Source organism: Dysidea avara, chromosome 7, assembly GCF_963678975.1.
Source record: "Dysidea avara chromosome 7, odDysAvar1.4, whole genome shotgun sequence".
In the NCBI taxonomy this organism is placed as follows: Eukaryota; Metazoa; Porifera; class Demospongiae; order Dictyoceratida; family Dysideidae; genus Dysidea; species Dysidea avara.
In genome coordinates, this window is record NC_089278.1 from 21,038,862 (window position 1) to 21,063,484 (window position 24,623).

The 24,623-nt window shown below is 37.4% G+C and overlaps 2 protein-coding genes across 2 annotated transcripts in view; both read left to right on the top strand.

Moving 5' to 3' along the window:
* Positions 1-14,188, top strand: part of LOC136261096 (serine-rich adhesin for platelets-like) — a 50,248-nt gene extending 36,060 nt beyond the window's left edge. Inside the window, exons 18-35 of the mRNA XM_066055064.1 lie at positions 904-960; positions 1,016-1,095; positions 1,843-1,956; positions 2,009-2,115; positions 3,942-4,026; positions 5,293-5,571; positions 7,192-7,323; positions 7,419-7,524; positions 7,577-7,726; positions 7,843-8,471; positions 8,524-8,584; positions 8,635-8,709; positions 8,764-8,859; positions 8,946-9,182; positions 10,470-10,740; positions 11,099-11,348; positions 11,451-11,731; positions 13,958-14,188. Of these exons, the coding sequence (XP_065911136.1) occupies positions 904-960; positions 1,016-1,095; positions 1,843-1,956; positions 2,009-2,115; positions 3,942-4,026; positions 5,293-5,571; positions 7,192-7,323; positions 7,419-7,524; positions 7,577-7,726; positions 7,843-8,471; positions 8,524-8,584; positions 8,635-8,709; positions 8,764-8,859; positions 8,946-9,182; positions 10,470-10,740; positions 11,099-11,348; positions 11,451-11,731; positions 13,958-14,118 (3,171 nt within the window). The 3' untranslated portion in view covers positions 14,119-14,188. The remainder of the gene's footprint in view (positions 1-903; positions 961-1,015; positions 1,096-1,842; positions 1,957-2,008; positions 2,116-3,941; positions 4,027-5,292; positions 5,572-7,191; positions 7,324-7,418; positions 7,525-7,576; positions 7,727-7,842; positions 8,472-8,523; positions 8,585-8,634; positions 8,710-8,763; positions 8,860-8,945; positions 9,183-10,469; positions 10,741-11,098; positions 11,349-11,450; positions 11,732-13,957) is intronic.
* A 1,103-nt stretch (positions 14,189-15,291) lies between these two features.
* LOC136261097 (uncharacterized) overlaps positions 15,292-24,623 on the top strand; it is a 40,766-nt gene continuing 31,434 nt past the window's right edge. The window contains exon 1 of the mRNA XM_066055065.1: positions 15,292-15,621. Within this exon, the coding sequence (XP_065911137.1) occupies positions 15,510-15,621 (112 nt within the window). The 5' untranslated portion in view covers positions 15,292-15,509. The remainder of the gene's footprint in view (positions 15,622-24,623) is intronic.

Consider the following 24,623-nt stretch of genomic DNA (forward strand, 5'->3'; position numbering starts at 1 on the left):
TACACGCACTACGGACTTACTTTGCCTCCTTTGTGTCCCATTTCTTTTTACTGACAATGCAAGGTGTTGATTCATGGTAGCATGATACGGCTTCCCTGTTGCTGTGGTGGTAACTATTATGCTTATCGCCTGTATTTTCCATAGTGATTGCAGAGACACTTCTTGTACTGTTCTTCATTTGTGTAATGGGCGGAAGAAGAAATGTAATGGCCACCAGCAATCGATGGTTGGGGGGTGCATTTAGATGCAAAATTAATTTTATGGCATGCCTGGTGCCATTCTTTCTTTTAATGTGGTATGCTATACGTGGGTTAATATAACATAGTTACAACTATGTTATTAAAAAGTAAACAAACAAGTAGACGGATAAATTAGAAAATTTAAGTTGGATTGGGGATCAAAGTAGTGAAACAAGGAAGTAGTAAAACAAGATAAGTTGCCTACACCTGCAGATATACTAATGGACATTTAATCCCTATAATTCAGTTATGGTTTATAGACTGAAGTATAAAGATTGTAGTATATCTGTAGGTATAGGCAACCTCTCTTATTTTACTACTTTTTACTATTCCCTACTTTGATTCTAAATATATTAGTATCTTGGAATACAATTTCCCTGACAGTGTAATAGATGTAGAAAATGACAGAGCATATATAAAAATGTTGGTGTAACAGCTATAGTATGATAAAGTGCTTCAGGGATACAGGAGTCCTACCTGTAGAAAATGCATGTTTTAAACAAATTTATAGTTGCAAAAGCATATTAATTTCTTCAAAGATTTCTAAATTATTTAGAAACTTTGGAAGTTTACAAAGATACTAACGATTACTGTTATTTTATACCAGTGTAACATACATTTTATAGTTTGTTTGTTATAGTATTGTATTTATGATTTAATTTAGGTTACGCAGACATTAAATATCATGCTAGTTAATGGAAGTGGATTCGAAATAGAAGAGGTTAGTAGTTTTAATTACCCACTGACCATGTTAATATGTTTTTGAAACATTATAGACATTGTTTGAGCCACTTCTGGCAAATACGATGGGAAGAAATCCGAATGGTGTAATATTTAATAATGTTGAAAGAATGAAGTATGTATGTGACCATGTTTACATACTTACAACACTGACAGTATTCACTCTACACAGCAATACTTTGATATTATATGTATACTCTCCCATTATATACTCTAATCCAGGTGTCTTGTCAATAAACACATCAATGTCTACTGTGTATTGTGTACACAAACAATAGAAAAATAGAATTTTTATCCACCTCTTTGTTAACTTTCAAAATTCATTACTAGTAGATTTATACACATACCAGATCAAAGGAAAGTATAAATCCCAGGTATATGAGGCTATAATTGCATGTTTACTCCAAATCTTGATTTAGTGAAAGATATTTCTTGGGCCCGCTGTATGCTGCAGGATATACTGGTTTGCTCTTATTTGTGTCTCACTTTCTTTTGCCTCTAATATATACACAGTTGATCCATGCTATTCTCCATGTATAATGCTGTGTAGCAAGTTAAACATAGCTGATAACTACACAAAATGGCTACTTGGGAATCAGTAATTAGTATCTGGGAAGCATACACTTTGTTTTGTGAAATTTTATAGTATGGCTTTCGTTTGGTGTGGCATGTATGAGCACTCACTAATGATTAGGTGTATGTGTACAAATGGTGCAATACATATGTTACAAAAGTTAACAAGCAAGTATGTGTAATCTTCCTTGCTCTTTATTGTGATTTTCCCTACTATGTAGGTTATAAACATCCTCACTTGTAAACCAACTGTACATATGTAATCACTTGTATTTTTTCTCTACTACAGCGGAAATAGTATTACTGTTCCTGAGTTGGTTGATTCAACTGCTACTTATGCTGCTTTGAATGCATCAACATACTCATATGGAAGATTTGGTGATGATCCAAATACCCCACCTAGGTGTGTAATTGCTGTAGTAATGTGGTATCCAAACTTGTCAACTTTACTGCAGATTAATCACAATAACACTTACTCAAGGGAGCATCACTGATACTGTAGACTTTACTGTACAGTACAGAGGAGACAACTCGATGCCTCCAGAACTGGAGTACACTCCAGGTACTATTAATTGTACTATTTGCAATTCCTAGCTATGGTAGCTACAGTAGTTAATAGAGGTAACTGTTGCAGCTGTGCAAGATTAGAAGAAAGGTCCTCTAGTTATAGCTATTAGATGTCAAATGCAAGGCCCGAAATACTGAAAAAGTTTAACATCGCAAGGACTGAACTTTACAAATTTATCCATTTTATTACACAGAATCAGAAAAGGGACACAATATATAACTACAGTAGCTAGCTAACTACTCCATCCAGACAGAATGTAGAAGAATTTAAACTTATTGGCTTAATATTTGCTGTTATACATATCGTAGAGTCTGGTTGCTAGGCACATCAGTTTACAAAAATATATTTGGAAGCACACGTGTCTAATAAAAAACTTTTGGTGATGTTACCACATGTACCAGTATTTGGAGCATGCTAAAGACTGTTTTACATAGTAAGCACAGTGAAAAGACATGCCATATAGAATAGTTTACATGACCACAGTGCTATATATAGTAACTGCAGTGCTTGTTATATCACTGTACATGGGAAGAAGATGATTACTCATGTTGTGCCTGACCCGAAAATCAAGATTACAAGGAAGATGAACTGGAGAAAAAACCACCCCAGTGGTGGAGGGAAAAGCAACTAACTAACTAACTTATGCCATAACTCAATAACTGCTAAGGCTACGTATATTTCACTGTTAGATTTGTCCTCTTTATGTCCCATTTCTTTTCTCTGCCAGCTAAAATTTCATGGTAGTGGGTAATGGCTTCCCTGTGCTGACTAGCTATCAAATGGGCTGAAAATAGGATGAGTTGGGATGCACAATCGTATGTACAATAGATATCACGACACCATTCTTTTTTTATGTGGTTCACCAGTCATAATTAAGTAAACAAACAAGAACAAGGAAAAAAGGGATCATGGGGAAAAATGAATTAGTTCTTAAAGGAGATCGTCTACACGTGGAGATATACAGTAAAATTCAACTAGTAACCCTAATAGAGCAGTCAGGTAAACAGTTGATTTATACCAGTAATAGTTAGGCATAAATAAAATTTGATGGTTAGATTGTTAAATTTAAATGATTGCTAACAAACTAAGTTTGTTATTATCAATTCCGATGTGCAAATTTGTCAGCACAACATGGAGGCTGTAGTAAAAACTATGAGCATAGTTATGAGCATAATAGGCAGCTATGCAGCATACCATATAATGAGTTATTTAGGAGTTTTAGCTCTGCGTAGTCGAAACTTTAACTTGTGCTTGCTACTACTACATGTGAACTTAAGCTGGAGAATTTTGTAACTGTTAAACTACAGTTGGAACAGTGTGTCATGGCTTTGCATCATTATTTCAAGCCAATCAATTGCTAGTAAGTAACTGGACCCTAAAGATATTCCTCCACACGTGGATAGTTATGTGCAGTGATGTTCGGTCTCGTCATTTCTTTTCTGCAAAAAACAAAGTTTCCCTAGAGTAGTGGTCCATATTTCTTTGTAGACATGATATCCCCTAATCGCTGTCCTTTAATCTGTACTAGTACATGTGGTCTCCCCATGATCAATACAGCTCAGTCAGTTAAGTGTACCAAGTTGTTGGTGCCATGCACAGCATTGAGCATTCTAAAATAAAAGCTTGATATGAATTCTGCCGTTGAAAATTTATCTCGTAATACAGTAGCATAGTAAGTAAACTTAAAAGCACAATAATAGGCTTGTGCCTACTGCCTAGATATCAATGTGGTAAACAGGAAATGGATTTAATTTGCTTCAATATTAATATTTTGCTATGATCCCATAATTCATGTAAAATTACACTGTCACTTCCATCAGGTGAAGATGTAATATACAGAGAAGGTGATGATCCTGTGAAGATCATTTCTGGAAATGTGACCATAACAGATCCGGATCATCCAACGTAAGTTTAGTGTTGTTATTGTTTTATGCACCCCACATACCAAATTTGAGCAAGATTTCCTAACGAAATCGCGAAATATGAGCCCTCAAAGTTTGGCTTAATTTCTTCATTTTTTTTCTTCATTTAGGGGTCTTGTGGGACTTTAGATTATTCTTTTCCCACACTTTGCAAAAACCATTATAAAATGTAAATGCATAACTTGATTTTCTTGTTAGTACACTTTAAGAGTGTATTGCTACAGAATCACATACCAAGTTTGGTGCAAATCTGATAAAATAGTCATAGAGCTATGGACGATTATTTGCATTAAAAAAGGCCGATTACCTACAGGGGTAAACCGCATGTGAAATCAAAGATGGCAGCCATTTCATAAAATATTTTAATAATGGCTTTGGGCATTATTAAAACTTATCATCATTGCAGCCGTCTCATGACCACCACCTTTGATTTCACAACTTTTTTCACCCAGGCTTTGAAGGCCGCACCATTTTTATACAGCTTGACTGCTTTTGCATTGATAAAATTTACAACAAAGTTATTACACAACAAACTCATACAACCAGCCTGAATAAACAACTTGTTTGCAAAGATCTAGTTCACTTACAATGCATTTCAATTTTCACAGAATCTAGTTTTAGTAAATATTGCACATCTTTAAATGTCTTCATGTCAACCATGCCACATCCATGATATAATAAAGCAACCAACCTTTATCTTTGTGGATGTTTAGCTATCAAACAGAAGTTTCCAACTTAAAGAATGTTTTAACTCACTTATCCTAAACAGTTTACAGTTACATAATAAACATACGCTAGTCACTTGTTATTTCAGAAATGTGGCTTGCCATTCAGCACTAGTACATCTTACTAAGAAATTTTTTTTAATGTTTGTAGCATAGCAGAAATTTATCCCATGTATGTAGCCAGATTTTGGGCCTAGCTGTAAGCTGAAGACCAAAAAAAAAGTAACTACCTGCTGTCAATAGCTGCCCTCTACCAACTATATCTCCTTAGTTATCACCACATACATAGCTTGCTACACTGCTTCTCTGAATACTGTGACTGCTCTATTAGAGTATCTCGATCTTGACTGCTCTATTAGGGTATCTTGAATTATTGATGCCTGGGCTTGGGCCTGGGTGGCCTGGATTCTGGCTACACCTCTGTGCATGATTTGTAATAATTATGATGCTGCCATATGGCAGCTATATAGTATATACAGCCAATAATTGGTTAGCATACTATTTAGTTATATTATTCTGTACAGATATCTACTGGTGTCAGCTAGAGCTGTGATCATGGACTACACTGAACAAGATCAATTATCACTAACTGGTACAACTTCATTATCAGGGAGTTTTGGTAATGGAACCCTCACCATCACTGGAAATGATACTATTGAGGAGTACATTGATGTTATTGGACAAATCACATACATCAACACTGCCGATGAGCCAATGAACAGTGTACGAGTGATTGTGATTACTGTGACTGATTCTCCACTGACCAGTGGAGATTCTGCAACTAGCAACTCTATCAATATATTGTAAGTGTTGATACAATTATGGTGCAGTATCATACATGCATGTGTGTATGTGATAAAACAGTGCTTGAACCATGCTTAAATTCCAACAAGAAGAAAAAAATAGTATATCCTTCTTGAGTAACTTGTGAGTAGACCCTCAAGTGATCTTGAAGGAGTAATTGTATGTATTGAGCATAGGTAGGTACTAACATACAGTGATAAAGAATCTACTTCTTAAGGGAGTTTTGCAACTCAGCAGGGACTGCTACAATAAGAAGTTAAAAAACTAGGGAGATCATTCACCTGACATGCTAATCCCTACTTTAGCCATAGATGTTGCATAGTCCCTGCTAGGTTGCAAAATTCCTAATTTTCCCTTTAACAAACCATGTGTGATTTTACCTGAATTAATTGTACAACTTGCCTATGTGCTAATAGTAAAATAGCCTGTGATGCTCCACTCTGAGATGCATGACACTTGTTTCAGCTAATCATAAAATAGGTCGTGTCCCAAAAAAATGAAGCTGAACCGTACTTACATAAGTGATACAGGGTAAAGTCTTAGGCAATTTGGAAAGCAAATCAATGCTTCCAGGATAGAAGAAGCCATGCATGGCCACTGATTGAAGATGAGAGAAACATATTGAGATACAAAGGTTGCATCATACTGCATGCAATATTCCTCCTTCAGAATTCCAAAAAGCACTTCTTGAATGCAAGTCACAAATCTTCATGAAAGAATTGGGCATGTACTTCAAGGAGTTTATCCTGTAGCACTGTCTGAATGCAACAGTGACTTGAGTCCATCCGTCCATCCATCCGTCAACAAAAAATCTGTAGCTTTGTGCATTTTTAAGATTCTTTAGCAACTTGCTGGGATTGATTTGGGCCATTTCATACATTTATATAGACTGGTTTATAGTGAACCAATATGTCCGTATCATTGTGTTTAGTTTGTAAGGCTGTTTTTTTGGTGGAGGTTTTTGGATGCAAACTATCGCTGTCCCTACTACACAGTATGGTAACAGTACTACCATACTGTATGAGATATACGCACTGAATTATACAGAGGCTCGACCTTGGGCACAAGGCAAAATACTTCATGGTAGCTAATATTCTTACATTATGCCATAGATTGTTTTGATTTAATTCAAGCATGGACAAAGTGTTTCCACACAAGCACTTGTGTCTAAGGAACATAAAAGCCAAGTACCTTAGCCTAAATGTTAGTCATTTGGTAGCTGCATGAATTGTGCAAACTAATTACCAGCTATTTAATGCTTAGCTAATTAATGTCCACCTTTAAAAGCTTAGGTTGTCACCTCAAGCTGCTTCAAGATTTCCAGAAATAATGATAGACAAGAGGTTGTATTGGAAATACATACAGTAGCTATGTATGTAACTTGCTAATGGTGGAGCAATTTACATACATACAAGGTATTCTTGCAATTGGGAGAAGGTGTTTTAACTTTTTACACGTAATCTGTTACTCTCAACTCCCTACCACATGCAATGTCCCATTAATTTGTACTGTGCGTGCGTGCGTGCATGCGTGTGTGTAGTTAATGCTAGTGACAAAGTGTATGTACAAATATCACTTTTACATGTTTTCCTTCCTGTGTATCATGCTCTTTTTTATAGCGTTACAGTGGTTAATACTGATGATCCTCCAGCTCCTCTACTGTTTGATCTTTATCTCAATGAAAACCCTGGACAAGTTGGGATCAACTTCACCACTATCGATTCCTCTGATCCCATGGATAACTATACTAAGTGAGTGTTACTGACTATCTACACATGTGACAGTTTGTTTGAGTGTGGTGCACAATTTTAATCATCAATGTTTCTGTTATTATATCTCTCTACAGTACTTCTCTGATACTACTACCAGCATCTCCAGATATTGAATCACTCGGTTATAGTGGAACTCCTCCACAGCATATTACCGTTGACAGCAGCTCGCCATATGCCATTGTATGTTACTATAAAGTAGTTCATTACAATATTCACAATACTGTACACTTAGATCATTGAAGGAACTGGTAGCAGAGAAGAGTATGATACAATCGTTGAAGAAGTGACATATCAGTGGGGGTCATTAAATGGAAACCTTCCATCTGGCAATTTATCACTAATAGTTACTGATCACATGAGAACAACAACTGTAACAGCTAATGTGAGTGAATGAATGCTATAGGCATATCCATATCTTGTATGTCTGTTGCATTTTTGTACGTTAATTTACAAGGATCTAGTAACCTGATGTACTGTGGTATTTGTTTTCTCTCTCAGATCATTGTTGAAGATGCTGTAGATGATGCTCCCATATTTGGGTTTGCCCCTCCTGAGGTAGATCGTAGTAATCTAACATATCCCACAACACTTGTTACTGATAAACTAATTGACTACAATACTAATGAGTCTGTTAACTTCCTGAGTGATATTTACCTCAGAGATGATCGTCAACTACAAAATATCACAATCAGTTTTGAGAGTGACATTGCTAATGTAAATGATGAGTTATTATGGGACCAAATGTTGTTAATGAGTTTGGGGATATCTAATATGACCACTGAAGTATCACCAACATTAACGACATACACTTTCTCTGCTGATCTTCCTAATGAGACTGACTGGGAAATATTTTTGATGACATTTCAGTTCCTGTGTAATGAGACACGTGTAAACAATCGTATGCTTGGTAACAGAACTATCATCATATCAGCTAATGATGATAACAATACTAGTACAGTAATGGTTGACATTAATGTACTACCACTACCCCCAGTTGTTGATATTGTTGTACCAAACATCATCTTCACTGAAGGAGATAATTATACATTATACCGAAACCTTGATGATCCTATATCAGTTACACAGGACATGGATTCACCCTTTATATTACTGAATGTCACCTTGAGGTATTGTATGTTTGTTGTTTGCTTTTATTAGAAATGTTTATTTATATTATAGCATAGTATGGTCAGGATACTCACTGGGACCTACTGAAATGATCAGCAACTTTCTACCTCCTGTAAGTGCAAACTAAATTGAGTAAATTAACATAAACATGATTTATTTTAGAGAACGTTGACAGTTGTTGATGATGAAGATCCATTTTTGGTACAGTTCAGTAAAGTAGATGGCATGTCTGATGAGGTACATGACCAAATCAATTGCTTGCAGTATTTTTCATGTTATAAATTACAATAGGAGGTCATATTGGCTCTTCGGTCAATAATTTACATCAACTTTGAAGATGAGCCAATTGCCTTTGATAACATCACCAGATCACCACTACTAAGACAGGTAATATGATGTGATGGTGTTAGAATCTGTCAGATAATTCTCTAATAGAAGCAGCACTTACAATTTACTCTGTGTCTTTCTTTCAGATAATGATATCCACAATTGATGGATTATCAAGAACATTTCAAGCAAACTTTACTATTGAAGTTCAGCCACTCAATGACAATGCTCCATACATCAGATTATTCACTGTCCCATCTTCTTGTAGTTATGACTCTAACAGTGAAATGACTGTGAAGAGGAGAAGTGTCTCATCTGTACAGCAGACCTCCAAACAAGTTAACAAAAGAGAACAAATTATTTCACCCTATGATCAACAGATGGTATGTAAATACTTTATATATAGAGGGTAGAAACTAATTATTGGTAACATCAATATTGATACACAAACCATCAGAATATATCCTATCCTAAATACAAGCCATAACTTTACTAGGCTAATAACGACTATCTATAGAAATAAAAATCAAACAAAGAAACAATGGAGGTCATCTACACCTGCTAGTGGACAGTGTTGGACTGTTACATATTACTTGTTACTGCCACTGTGATGAAATGCGTTACAGTTATGTATTAAAAGTAACTAGTATTATGTCATATTACACAATGTACAACGCAGTTAGGTAATAATATTAGCTAGCTACTTGTAATGCGTTAGTACTTTTTTATAGTATGTACAAGTTGAGCTGGATCCTGAAAAACAGCTAAAACTTAAAGTGGATTTTTTCTCAACATAGTTAGCATTTCAGCCAACCAGATGATTAGTGGTAACAGCAAAGGTGTCAACAACAAACATGTACGGTTTGGCTCCATTACAAGTTCGGGAAGGGCTGTAATGAACATCACACTTTCATGGTTTCCCCATAGGAAATGTATGGTGAAAATTTTGATTGGCTGTAAATATTATGTCAGACATTTGAACAAAAGATTTTGAAATATTTTTAGTGGGTCAAGCAGCACTACAAATTAGCCAAATTTCAAGATCATGTGTAGTTGCATCCATGAGTTATTAAATGTTTTTGAGGATCCAGCCCAACGCATACACACTATAGGTAATAATATTATATACAGTAACAAGTAGTAATGTGCTACTTTAATAATGCATTACTTATGTACGTAAAGTAACTATCTGCTAGATATTACACTAGCATAAGAAATGTAGCGCGTTATATTACTTTGTTACCGCATTATATTACGTAGCGCATTACAAAAGTAAAGTGTTGCGCCCAACATTGCTAGTGGACATTTAATCCTTATGACTATACTTTGTATTTGACTAAAGATGTCCACAAGTATAGCTGCAGGTGTAGATGACCTCCCTTGTTTCATTTCTATAATTCCAACTCAAATATAAAATTCTTAATTTTTCCTTATACTTTTAATTTATAAAGTAATGCTGAAGTTTCAAAAGTATCAGTTTAGAAATTTTCAGTAGTAATTTTCTCCCACAATGTACAAATTTTGAAATAATTTCTTGCAACAAGAATTTCTGGCTATTCAGCATTAATTTTGTTCCTAGATTCTGGCATAGATAAATTAAATGCATATCTTTAAAGCAAACTCATTAAGCATAATTGAAAGTTGTAAAATAAATGACATCAACATTACAGGTACCCCAGATCAGTGTGGTCCATGGTGTCCTAACTGATGACAATTGTGCCAGTCACATCATGGTACAGTTCTCTACTCCAGTCACTCATCCTTATGTGGACATTTGGCCAAGACTGTCCCTTGTATTGTCCCTGTATCCACATTATCTCACTGACTTGCAACCTGACGCCGTCTGGGATGGTATGGATGTTCTAATTATTGCCTTCCCCAAGCACAACTGTTCAGAATGGAACTACAATGAATCATACATCACCTTCAAACAATCTGATGGTAAAACATTATTTGTGTGACAAATGTATTGTGTATGTCAGAGTATGAACTGATGTGTTAGCTACCTGGGGTTATGATAGTAAAACAGTTTATCACAGAAGCCACATTGTAGCTATTCTTTAGACCTACACAATAAAGTTATAAATTTTCAGTCTTTACGTTAGGTAGATATACTTTTCTACGATGCTTGTCATCACAAGTTTACAGGAGGAAGGAAATCTATGTCCTACGTACATACAACATTAACAATAAACCTACTCAGATTTGTAGAGTGCTCTCCAACTGATGTTCATAACCGAAGATTTTTCATTTAACCTTGTTTTACTATTTATAGTGAAAATGCTGTTTTTGTTTACAGATCCATGTGATTCACCACTGGAGTGTATCACTGGAGTGTGTTATGCCAACCACACCGGGTGTAGGGTTACCGGAGAGTTCACCATCAACTTCACACATGTTGACATCGCTATTACAAGTTGTCCATATCCTCCTCCTACCTCATCCACACTACTACCTAATGGATGGGCTGTCAATATCCTTATTGGTCTACTGGTGGTCTTGTTAGGAGTAGCATCATTTTTTGTAGTCTGGAGATGTTTTGGACACAGGTAAAATGCACAAACATGTTCAAAGATTGTAGGTACTAATATTGTGTGTATCATATGGTTTCACTGAATTTGAGGTGTCTTATTGTAATGACTATTTCATAGGTCTCACCATGAACAAAGCATTGACAATACACAAATAAAAGCTGATAAAACCAAACATCCACCTCATTTTAAGAGCAAAAAGAGACGGCAAACAGCCAAGAAGACATCTACCATAGCTCAGTTGGCCTCTGCCCCTCAAAATATGGATAACAAACCTACAAAACAAACTCAACCACACCACCATTATGATGATGACTACATATTCTTATTAGCTGATGATGACGATGGTACTCCTAATGAACGATCTGGAGTAGAAGAAGTAGATGATTATAACAAACATGGTTAGTATTGCCCTTGTAAAGTATACATTGATTTTTATATGCACCGGACAACTGATAGTAATAGTTCTGTTGGACTTTATTATTTTAGCCTAGCAATACCCAGTGGTCTCTTTATTTATTTTGTAATGATACCATCATTCCAGGGTTGCAACCAGGTCAGCACCACCGAACGCAAAAACTGGGTATGGTTTTAACTAGACAACCATTTTTCATGCTGTATTAGCAGTGAGTAATCATTGAAAAGTAGTAAGGATTGATATTTATATATCTGCTTTTTGAGATGTGTGTTAGGTATGCACTATCCAATGACTAAATGCTCATAATACTCTAACTGAATAGTCAATGCTGCAGTCACATAACTCAATTCAAACTTGCTCCAATGCTCTATTTCCTTTCTTCTTCTTCTGCAAAATACACTCCGCAGCAAGAGCAATGATCAGTTTTAGTAACGTTTTGAGGATTTATGTTCCATCATCACCAATGCACTTGACCCAATGCACAATCCGAGATATTTGTATTCCTGGTCAGACCCAACTGACCTGGACATATTGTGACCCAGATGACTGGAGGCATGTCCACACGAATTTGAATTAAGAACCAGATGCAAAAGGAATTCAGGCAATGCATATTGAATCCGAATTGAACGTGTCCACATGCATTATCCTGCAATGCACATTACTGAATTTACTAGTGTGCTAAACAGATAATTAAACAATTGAAAAAACATTCATGTGTGCCAACCTAAAGAACAGTTTAACAATAGAATGAAAGGAATAGCTAGTAGTAACGCTTACTATTGTGTTTATAATGTACCACAAAGATTTATATGAGTAGAGTACGAAAGACCGCTGATGGTGCATGAATTGTATGGGACCATTGTTCTTTCAAGCTCTAAGAGCTAGCTATGATGATGAAACACTGCTCAACATGTCCTTGCACTTTTGTCATACCGAACGCTTCTGTGTTTCTACCCTCTATTGTTTACAAAGGTCACACACAACTGTGTCAAGCCCTCACATGTTAACTAGCATTGCATTACTATGACGTAGTGAATCCCGATTCATCAGTCAATTCACATTCAAACCACCTGTGGAGGTGGATTCGTGTAATCCATTTTCGATTTGAATCACCTTAACGTGCACTCCGTGTGGATGTGAGTAATTCGGATCAATATACATTCAATTTGCATTATTTTTGTCGTGTGGACATTCCTTTAGCTTAGTTTCAATCCCAATTCACTCATTTTGGCTTTTCATCTAGTGGAAATGTGCTTGATACTTTTAATGTCAGTTTAAAGTTGAGAAATCAGCAAGTCATTTGTTGTTTGCTGTGGAGAGCCCAAGTAGCCTTGTAGAGGTTGTATAGTTGTACTTGTATGTGGTCGGTGAGTTGCAGCATAGATATGATAACACTTACCAGGATTGGAAATGGAAGTTGTGGTTGCAGGTATCCTTGTTTTGCCTGACAATATTTCACCTCATTGTACTTCACATGGAATTAGATTTGGTCCAGAATCATTGCTGTAAGCAGACAATGCAGTGCCATGTTGTTGTATCAATAATTGGAGCTAATAGCAGAAAGAATTACAAGTCATCGTACCAAATTTCAAAATGGTTTGTTGCTTTGTCTGGGCGATGCATGCACCAAAGGGAAACTGAAATACTCAGTGAGTTTTGTATTAAAACATACAGGAAAGTGACAGTTTGCCAAATACAACTACACTAATGCATAAAGCACTTTTACAGCTTGTAATAGTGCAAAATTGGCCTAAGTTAAGCTTCACTAGTTATCTAGGAGTGATCCAATGCAGCTGTACACTTAGTCATGGGTGACACGGCCCATTACAACTCCAGTTTCAACTCTGAGCAATGATGATAAAATACTGGCTATTTTTATACTGTAGTAATGTAATACTTTTGAGAGAGTTTCGCTGTATGTGCTGTATATAGCAGTCTGCCACGCTCAGAAGTAGAGAAGGTGAAACACAGATAACTTCAAAGGGATTTACCACCCACTGTATAGTTTCTATATAGAATAATCACATGCGAAACTTCCATTTCCAATCCCAGTAAGTGATATTATTTATATCTATGATTGCAAAGAAGACACACTCTTGCAAATCTGGTCATGTGTAAAGCTATAGCCGGTGTTTTGAGCACTACTGTGTGTAATATACAAATTTACATATTAAAATTCTTTTATTACTGTTGTTGTTGTTATTTTAAGGTGAAGTCAAACCTCTACCATTACAAGCGTCAGTTACAAGAACTCTACACAATGACAACACACAACACATTGATGACATTACACTACTGACTAACACCACTCCACGACGTCTTGTCATCTCAGACTCTGTATTCACCACATCAACAGCAGATACTTCATAAAAATATATAATTTATATCTAATGTATTTATATTTTTACTTTACATGACAGAAATAGCTATTTAAAAGATATTACCAGCGTGATAGTCTGCATCAGTATATTGTGTGCATGCCTGCATTCCTACATGCCCGTACTCTGGGACATTTTGATGTTTTTACTCAGCGTATTACTGTTTGAATTTTATATGCAAACCTCAGTTGTAGAGAATAATGCATATATTAATTACAGATTATTAATTAATACTTAAGTAATTCTGCAGTTTCTGTGTAAATTGACTATAATCGTTACATGTAGCTACTAGCTATATCTAAAGGTAAGGAGTTCCACAATCTAGTTGCTGAGGGGAATAATGAAGAATCACAAGTACATTGTAGGTGTTGTAGATGGTATTGGTGCCCACAGGTGTTACAAGTAACAGATGTAAAATTATCAGGGTGTATACAAATCAGGTTCTTTAAAATTTTGTAAGTTAAATTTAGTTTTAAGTAGCTATAATCTTCTAGTTTGAAGGATTGGCCAGTCAAGAGAGTTCAGCAAGCTAGTAACACTGGTATTGTTCTGATACTTGTTAAACACAAACCTAGCAGTTCTTCTCTGAAGTATTTCAATTTTTTGAATGTCTTGGTTAGTGTGGGGAGCCCATATTGTAGAAGTGTGTTTTATTATAGGATGCACAGATGTCTTATAGCAATGCTCTTTGATATGACATGAGCATGGTCTTAAGTTACGTCTTAAAAATGCTTGAGCTGCACTATTAAATGATTATAGCTTTGAAAAAACTTGTTTGATATGTTCTTTCCAAGTTAGTCTAGAATCTATTACTATTCCTAAATATTTGACAAAAGTTACTTCTTTTATAGGGACATTGTTAATGTCACAATGTGGTATGTAAACTTTAGAGGTGACCTTCTGTTTGTAACCATAAGAAATTCACATCAATAACTGTTCAACACTTTTTTTTTAGCTTCGTTCCTATTAAATAGTCGCTGTTGTTATCCAGCTGTCCAGCACTAAACAGCCAGTGCCGGGGGGGGGGGGGGGGGGGGGAGAGAGAGACCCTTACGTTATGCAAAGGATCGGGTACCACTTTGGTTTAAGTTTACTATCTGCTATGGCACGTGATCCATTTTTAGTGAGTCAGAGAGTAGCTCACGCGCTTGATTGTTTACGAAAGGCGAAGGGGCGTAACGGCCGACACTAGGTAGCATTTAACATATCCGGGAGGCAAGTTTCTACTGTAGCAGCTGAAGACATAGTAAACTAGTTATACTGATCATGGATAATTAACGAGAGCTAATTATCGGGACCCTAATTATCTATGTCACGGTACTGATTGCAGCGAACCCCTCGAGCGAACCTGTTTTTGAGATACCCTGCTACTGCATTGGCAAGATGCTGTATCTTAGCCGCAGCCACAGAAATATCAAATTTTTGAAGGCGCGGATACTACTAATAGTTGTCATTCTTTACTGCTTAGCGTTTAGTAATCAGGTGGAAGGCCAAGGTAAGCGCGCCAACATCTAAGTGTGTGTATGTGTGTGTGTACCCAGCTGTATAATGATGGCCAGGTGTCAACTGGGGAAGCAGCCCACCCAGCTGTAACATCAATGGGTAGCTGCTACCTGGTGTTTACTGGACTGTCTTTGTCTTGCGGTTTAGCAGTTTTGAGGTCGTTGTGGAAGTTCGGGTTCTGCAACCTCTCCATGAGACCTGGACAGTCCTCCTGCGGGTTACTAGTCCTATCAATCATTTACTATTTTCTTATATAGATCCCACTATAAATTTTGTCCGCCCTCCCTTGAAGCATAGCTATAACTCTCCATAGCTGAAAGATGCATGATCAATCGCAACGCGTGTCACAGAGGACTGACCATTCCTATGACCTTGTCATGGATAAAACAACTACTGTTCTACTTTGGTGTTGGAAGCAGACAGCAAATTTTCTAAAAATGCCATTGCACACACAAAGCAAAGCAAACTTAGCAACTGTGTGAAACACAGCTATTGCTGCCCAACAAACTAGCACTGAGATGCCTGGGCACTTGAGTCTTGTGCAGGAAAATCCTCCTGGGGCTGCCCGTGTGGCTATTTTGGTTACTTCATCAATAAGTTTTTGCACCATTGGTGGCTGAATGCAGCCATTAAGCATTGTTTCATGCTAGTAGCTAGCTAGAACAGACTAAATAAGTACACTACTGTCATTACAGTGTTCATTTAAACTTCTCCAAGTGAACAGACTTTTGATCAATATGTAGTTTTAGGCTATAGGAATTAAGTTGCCCCAGCTAATGTTGCCATGCATGCATGCCTGTGCTGTGTAAATACATTACCCCAAAAGATCTATTTCAAATTCAATCTCATAAGTCTAAAGTTTAACTCTTTTTTTTTGTGGGAGCACACCCCCAACCCCCTATATAGAGCATGCTCAGCATTCCAAAAGCTAGGTTGAGAAGCTTTAAAATGTAGCTGTGGAAAGCAATATCAGTGTTGGTTGCCAACGTTGAAACCGGGTCGTTGTTGTTGTTTGTTATTATCTACTTTACCAGTTAGGCACTGGAGGGTGTACACAGAAGGCAGAGCCTGTTCGAGGTGTTTACCCATAGCCTAGGAGCCTAAGCGAAAATCTTTGAGCTAAATATCCTAAAGTGAAACGGGACAAATACCTAGAAGGGGTGAAAAAAAGCCAACCCCATCGTGACTTGATCCGCAGGCCACCCAGATTCCGGCCAAGCGCCACGCTCGGAGCCAACTTTGGGGAGGCCACCTAAGTAGGGAAATGTTGTTGTTATTATCTACTTCACTACTGCTGACCCGGATGACCCACTGACCCGGATTAATTAAAGCTGAGGCGTGCGATAAGAGCTATGTTTCGGGTAGTCTCGCTCGCTGAGCTTTCGATTCGTGTTGAATAAACGAGTAGTTATGTGTAAAGGATCTATGGTGATAACTAAGCCGGTAAGTTTATAATCTAAAATCAGTCAGCGGGTTTTGGTTCCACGTAGCCACCGTGAGTTTACAGACAGCAATTAAATTAAAAAAAAAAAAAAAATTGGATGTGGCTTCGTGCATACCTAATTTCCCGATATTGAAGTGGGTGTGGCTCACAAAAGTACTTATCCTGCTGCAAGACTAGACTATATACAACTCGTACAATAAGCGATTAACTGACTATGACACCTTTTCAAATAATTTACAGCTATACCTATTATAAGCCAAGAGAGAAACCATCATTATAATGATGAACAAATTAAATGTACATAAGTTAAATTGCATGTGAGGCCTCGGGCAACATGCGACCACAAAGTGAACCACCACAACAGAATCACACCGTGGGCTAGTCTGGCGCCGCCCGCCCCTTCGCAAAAAGTAAGGGTCTGGTGAAATACAAATACCTAATCATTTCAAAAGGAATTCAATTAGACAGCGTACGTATTGCTTGTTACGTCGGATGATTGCACTTCAATTCGAACAAAAGCATTGTGTTGCCAAGGCGATTTCTGTGTGAACGTCATTGGCATGCACTAATTGGCTAGCGCCGAATCTGGGCGCTAGAAATGATTTAGTATCTGTATTTCACCAGACTCTTACTTTTTGCGAAGGGGCGGGCGGCGCCAGACTAACCGTGGGCATGGCAAGGCAAAAAAAAAGTAGCTATTACAATACAAAAATGAAGAATAAAAGAGCCTATCATTAGTTTGTGTACCACTCCTTACAGTTTCTTGCCAGAAATATCCTCTGAGAAGCAGAAATACTGGCAAAGGCAGCATCATCCAACCAATTCTTGACAGCAGACTTTGGAGAATCAATATCGGGGTGAGCAAACTTTAAAAGTATGAGTAAATTCTTGATAGAGGAAACTTGATAGTGGCCCAGTACTGTTATTTCAATAGTGTCATAATAATTAGTAACATTCAAGCGGTCAAACTCAGCCAACAGCTGGAGATGTTCTGGTTTTTTCTGCTTTCGTGCACGAGCAGACTCGATATGATGGTTAGAGTCCAGAGGGCAAGTTAATTCCAACAAAGCAACAGATGAACTCTGAGAATTATATAACACAATGTCTGGACGGTATGATGTAATAAGCAGACTAGATGGAATTGTTGACTGGGGGCAATGGTTTGCATGGAAATTAGGAAGATCTGCAAATACTTGAACGTGTGGGGTGCCAGCAAAGGATTCAGTAAACTTAGTGGTCAGTACGAAAAGAACTTGGTCATGTAATTAACTGTATATTAATTCTGCTGTATGCTGTTTCTTTAATAAATTAATAAATAGTGGGCGTGGCTCAACGTAAGCTTGCAGGCAGCAACGGACACAGTTTCATGCTACAGATTGCACTTAATAATTAATGGGCGTGGCTGAGCTTATGTTTGTAACGCGATGAGTGGGCGTGGCTCACGAAAGAGCTACGCAACTAGCGTTTATAAGTTTCCACGTTGTCAAACGAACAATTTCGCTTCACACGTGATCCAATCCGGGTCGGACCCGGATGACCCGACCCGGTTTCAACGCTGGTACATACATGTACTATTGATATGAAAAATCAATACTGATAATATCACCTTGCCATGAAACCTCATATTTCACGGAGGACAAACAACATGTATTACAATTTATATAGAAACAGAAATTGAAGAAATTTTTATGGAGTCATTTCTTAGCTAACTTTGACAACTCTCCCTGTTGTTTCCATCACCTTTGTCCCTGTTCCCGTTGTTCCAAGACTCCTGCATCTAACAATTTTAACCACTTGTAACTAAGTATGTAGATGTTAGTGTATAGTTATTATTTAATGTATGTTAGGCTATCAGTGTAGGTCACTGGTAGATCCTCAGAATTATTATTCTGTAAAGCATTATTATTATTATTATTATATAGCACGTACATATATCCACTGTATTTGTGTACAACAAAATATCACCTAGCAGCTATATATTGTATGTACCACAGACTTGTGCAATTGAACATATCAAGCATAAACTCTCTCGATAATCTATGACCATAGGCGGCGGAAAGGGGGGGGGGGGGGGCTAGGGGGCTAAAGCCCCCTCTCAGAATGATATCGCACCGAAATTATCTTTCTTGGAGTGGGAAAACCGTGATAAAGATCGAGATACTCTAATAGAGCAGTCACTCTAATAAAGTAGTCAGTGTGTAGCGAGCTATGTAAGGATTTTTATGTAGTTTATCAGCTAGAAATGGTAGCTGGTGAGGTGGAAAGCTCTTGTCAGTTGGTTGTGACCTTCTTTTTTTTTATTATTATTTTTTTTTCTTCTTTTTTTTGGTCTCACCTTACCAAACTATAGAAATAAGTCTGGGTCAGCCCAGCCCCCCCTCATATCAACTACTTCCTCCGCCGCTGTCTATGACTCAAGTAGTTAGTAACTACACATGTTTAATAGAGTCCACATAACAATGAAGCAATAACTTTATTTTTTATTTTTTATCAAGGCTTTACATCACAAGTGCTGAAGGTCTGTAAGACACCCGGTCCTATGCCTGATTAAAGATGTTATATAAAATTCCTCTACCCCTAATGAGTTTTGTAATAACTTAAGTAACTTTTATGATCACACCTGTGCGTTATAATCTTTTGATTGCTGCACAGTAATAAATATAATAAATATAATAACGTCTTTGTCTCATATGTGACCAAGAGTACATAATAAAAATATTATATTTTTATTATGCACTCTTGATGTGACAAACTCTCATGTGTGACAAACTACAGAGGTTCACAATATTGGCCCAGTCACCATTTGTAGTACCTTGGCTTAACTTCATTCTCAAGACTAAAAACAATAAAAAATAATAAATGTGCTACACTTAACCAGCGTTGAAACCGGGTCACGTGACAACTAAGCCGGTAAGTTTATAATTTAAAATCAGTCAGTAGGTTTTGGTTCCACGTAGCTATACTGTGAGATTACAGACAGTAATTGGGTGTGGCTTCGTGCATACCTTGTATTACAATTTCCGATATATTGAAGTGGGTGTGGCTCACAAAAATACTTATCCCGCTGCAAGACTAGATTATATACAACTCGTACAATAATCGATTAGTGGGCGTGGCTCTATACAAGCTTGCAGACAGCAACGGATACAGTTTCGTGTAGTCTCGCGTAGCCAGATCTTCTACGCGCCAGGCGATTATCGATTTTTAGATTATAAGCATCTGCATCCGGCGCTTATAATCTAAAAATCGATAAGCGCCTGGCGCGTAGAAGGTCTGGCTACGCGAGACTAAGTTTCGTGCTACAGACTGCACTTACTAACAAATGGGCGTGGCCGAATGTATGTAACGCGATAAGTGGGCGTGACTCACGAAAGAGCTACGCGACTAGCGTTTATAAGTTTCCGCGTCGTCAAACGAACAATTTCGTTTCTCACGTGATCCAATCCGGGTCAGACCCGGAGAAAATGTGACCCGGATGACCCGACCCGGTTTCAACGCTGTTGGTTTCAACGCTGTTGGTTTCAACGCTGTTGGTTACAACGGCTCTCTAAAGATTCTTCAGTTTATGTTCACCAAGAGAGGGAAATTTCCAGACCTGTCAAGTCTCACGCATTCGGGTCTTTTCACACGCTCACAAGCAAACGATGGTGACTCTCACGCAGTCTCCTCACTAGCCGTTCACGTGACACTATGCACGTATTTACTGAGGGTTATCAAGCTTTTTGAGCGTTAATGAGGTACTTTATAAGCAATTGACAGTTTAAATCGGTGTTGTAACCGAATTTGACTTTGTCGGAAATTTTTCGTAAGACCTTTTTTTTTTTTTTTTGGTCTCAGATGGTAATTTACCTAGATTTTTTGAAAGTAGTATAGCTAGTAGCTTGGTAAATCTCACTCAATGTCACTAGCTCAACTTGACAGCCCTGAATTTCCCCTATAGAGTCACTTTCATTAGGGAATTTCAGGTCTAAGTCATTCATAATGTGATTATTCTAGAGCTTTTCCTTTTGAAGTTTGGAACTTAAACAACTGTTGTACTTTAGTTGTCTATGATGATGAAACATTCATGTATAAACCTACATCATCATCTCAATTGTAATGCATTATACAAGTGGATGGACAGGGGCCACATTTTGTATGCATAAAGTCAGGCACTCATGGGCTCCTAACTATAGCTAGAACCTCGATGACAGTGGTCTGTGGTGCAGCCGTCAGACACTGTGGCCTAACTTTCACTAGCATTGATGTTATAGTTGCAAGAAAGAACTATTGAAATCCAAGCATCAAGTTTGTTACTATAAAACCGAAAATACCCATAGTATATATTTAATCAATGTAGTTATTTTTAGCAAAAGTGTTATTATTGTTCAGCACATAAAAGGCATAAATTGGTATGTCAGGTTGTTTGGCACAATGATAAGATAGTGGTAGACAGGTCAAGAAGTAGAACTTCAATTTTGTCTTATAGTTTATAGAGTAGTCGGCTGTTCTATTAGAGCATTTCAGTTTTAGCATCTTCCTTTAAAGCCATTCTCTATAATATAATTTTGACCACCTCAGTAACTCTTAGAAAAAGATTAGACCTTTCCCTTGCTTTTTGTACCTTTCACTGTGTATGCTTAAAATCCACTTGTACCTAGAGCTTCTACCTTAGCTACTACTTAGTTATAGTTCAAGGAGAGGTGCTTCAGCATCCCAAGAACTCCCCTAAATCTGCCTTTAATACATTTGCATTTATTGATAAACTTACCTATTAATCTTCCCATGTCCAACATCATTAGCTATTAATTGTGGGAAATAGCTATAAATATCATAAGTGACAAGGCGAATGGACACTAATCGGTTGAGGAAAGCTCTTGCAATGGCATGTCCAATTGTTGACCATTTTTAATGGTTATGGCAGCCAAATGGCAGCATGACATAAATCACACAAGGAATAAAATTGAGCTTCTGTTTTGCATTTCATAGCTGATGTTCTAATACTAAAATGGACATAAGGGTACAATTTCTTGGGTAACCAAATCCTTAGTGCATGATTATTTTATAATTGTGAATAAGTGTTTGTTGTTAGAATAGGCATGTTAAATTGTTCTTCGAGTTGAAAACAATTGAAATCAATGAAGACAGGGCTGGGGAGCTCCAGGGCTGTAAATTTGGTATGAGTTTTTTTATTATTTTTAAATTTCTGCCTCTCAAAAAGGGGTTCATCCAAACCATCTGAACTCCTTACCTTGGGACTTTTAGACAAGGCTATGTTGTAATTGCTACGTAGCATCTAAAGGTGGACCAATACTGGCATTGGTATTGGAGCTGGCTGATACTCACAGTATCAGCTAGTATAGGTATCAAAATAATTTTACTAATTAAGTTTCCTATTAGAGCACACTGATTAGAAATGTTGAACGTGGGATGAAAAGTGAAATATGGAAGTATTTCTCAGTTTCTGTCTCTGACGATGTAGTGATAGACACAATTGTGATTTATGTATTGTGATTTTGTAATTATAGTAAATTATGTAATAGGCCATGTGTGAGATGCATGCGTGTAATTATAGTATATGATGTAATAGGTGAGTGTGGAATGCGTGTGTGTGAATTAGAGAGAGGGAACAACGTGATTGTACATGGCGTATGTGTTTGATATTAAATCAGGTTTAATCTCGTCTATATAGAACTCTATACGTGACACTACAGACGACAAGAAGGCTGTTTGTCATGAGTGCAAGAAGAATGTAGCTTGTGGAAGAGATAAATTTAATGCTCTAATTTATGGAAGCATTTAAAAAATAGTCACCCAAACAAGTTAAGGAAATTTGAAGAAAATGAAAAAGCGGCCAGCAAGAAGAAAGCCACTGCCAAAGAAACAAGCAAGTTCCTCACAAGCAACGCTCAAAGAGTGTTTAGAACAGTTGTCCTTACCTAATCAACCATCCAGTAGCACAAGGGATTACTCGTTAAATCGCTGAGATGATAGCTCTGGATTTCCAGCCATTCAGTGTAGCTGAAGACCAGGGGTTTGTTTGTCTACTGAACCATCCGTTACCAGGTGCCTGACCACAAGTATTTTTCATCTGCCATGATTCCTCAGCTGTATGACAGTTGGAAAAAAACTGTACAGAAAATCATGGAAGCACAGGATTTTGTTGTGCTTACCAGAAATACTTGGTCCTCTCGTGGGACCGATTCTGCCATCAGTTTTACAGCCCACTTCATTATTGATAAGTTTACCAGTGATCACTGCTTGCTGCAAGCAAGCAAATTTAATAAACGACATACTGGAGACAATATTGCCACAATGTAGTCTGATTGTGTTTGTAAGCAGAAAATTGAATCCAAAATTGTAAGTGTTTTGTGAGATGGTGTATCAAATTTTGTTGCAGGGTTTAACTGTTCTGGTGTGCCTAGAATTACTTTCCTAGCTCACAGTTTCAGCATGTTATACAGAGATGTTCAACATTTTTTAGCTGCTGGAAGGAGGGTAGTTGGGCTTTATTACATGCACTCAAGTATTGCTTTCCATTTACTTCAGAGAGTACAGGCCCAATTGGAGCTAAACGTGTGTGCATTGTACCAATACAAGCCAACCAGATGGAACAGCAGCTACTACATGTTGAAGAGGCTTGTTGAGCAGCAGAAAGCTATCAGTGCTGCTAGTGCTGAGGCTGATGTGTCATTCAATCTCACTGCTGCTCAGTGGAAATTGGTGGAAAAGATGACTAAGCTGCTGCAGCCATTTGAGAAGGCTACTAAAGACATAAGCAGTAACTCTTCCTCTATTGCTCTGTTTATACCTATTGTGAACTCACTTACTAAACTGCTCCAGGTAGATGAAGAAGACCATGGAATTATGGCTATGAAGTGGAAGATGTTGCTATCCATTAAAACCGCTTTGCAAGTTGTGAACTGAAGATCTTTACTGCTTGTCCACGTTGTCGGACCCAAGATTCAAGAATAGGGTACAGTCCAGAATGATTTCTTCCTGATATCTGGATGTGAAGATTATCTGGAGTTCAACCAGTCTGAGGGGTCCAAGCCTATCCCAACCTCAGCAGAGTCAGTGCCCAAGCGATCTCAAAAGATTATTCTGCTAGTGTTTTGTTGGCGCAGGTTGATGAAATGGAAATGGTAAAGGTGCATGATAGTGAGCCTGATGATGATTACACAGTTAGCCAAAAGATGGTGAATGCTCTTCAGCATAGTAACCCACTGCTATATCAGAATAAGAAACAGGCATCATGGTCTTTGCTTGCTACCTTAGCTCAAAAGTACTTGGCACCACCATGTGTTTCACTATTTTAATTTTTATGACTTGTTTTTAATGCTATATTTGATGTTAGATGGACTAATATCATTCCATAATAGTGATTTTTATATCATGTAAGATGTCTCTAGGATGGTTTTTAAAGGTAGAATTTTAGGTGGCATGTGTCACTTTAGAGGGATCCCTACTGAATAGTATTACTGTACTGTTTGAAAATCCTCTGTAGTACTTGTATATAAACACGGACTTCAGCTATGCTACCCTGATCTTATGGTAACCTTCATGAGATC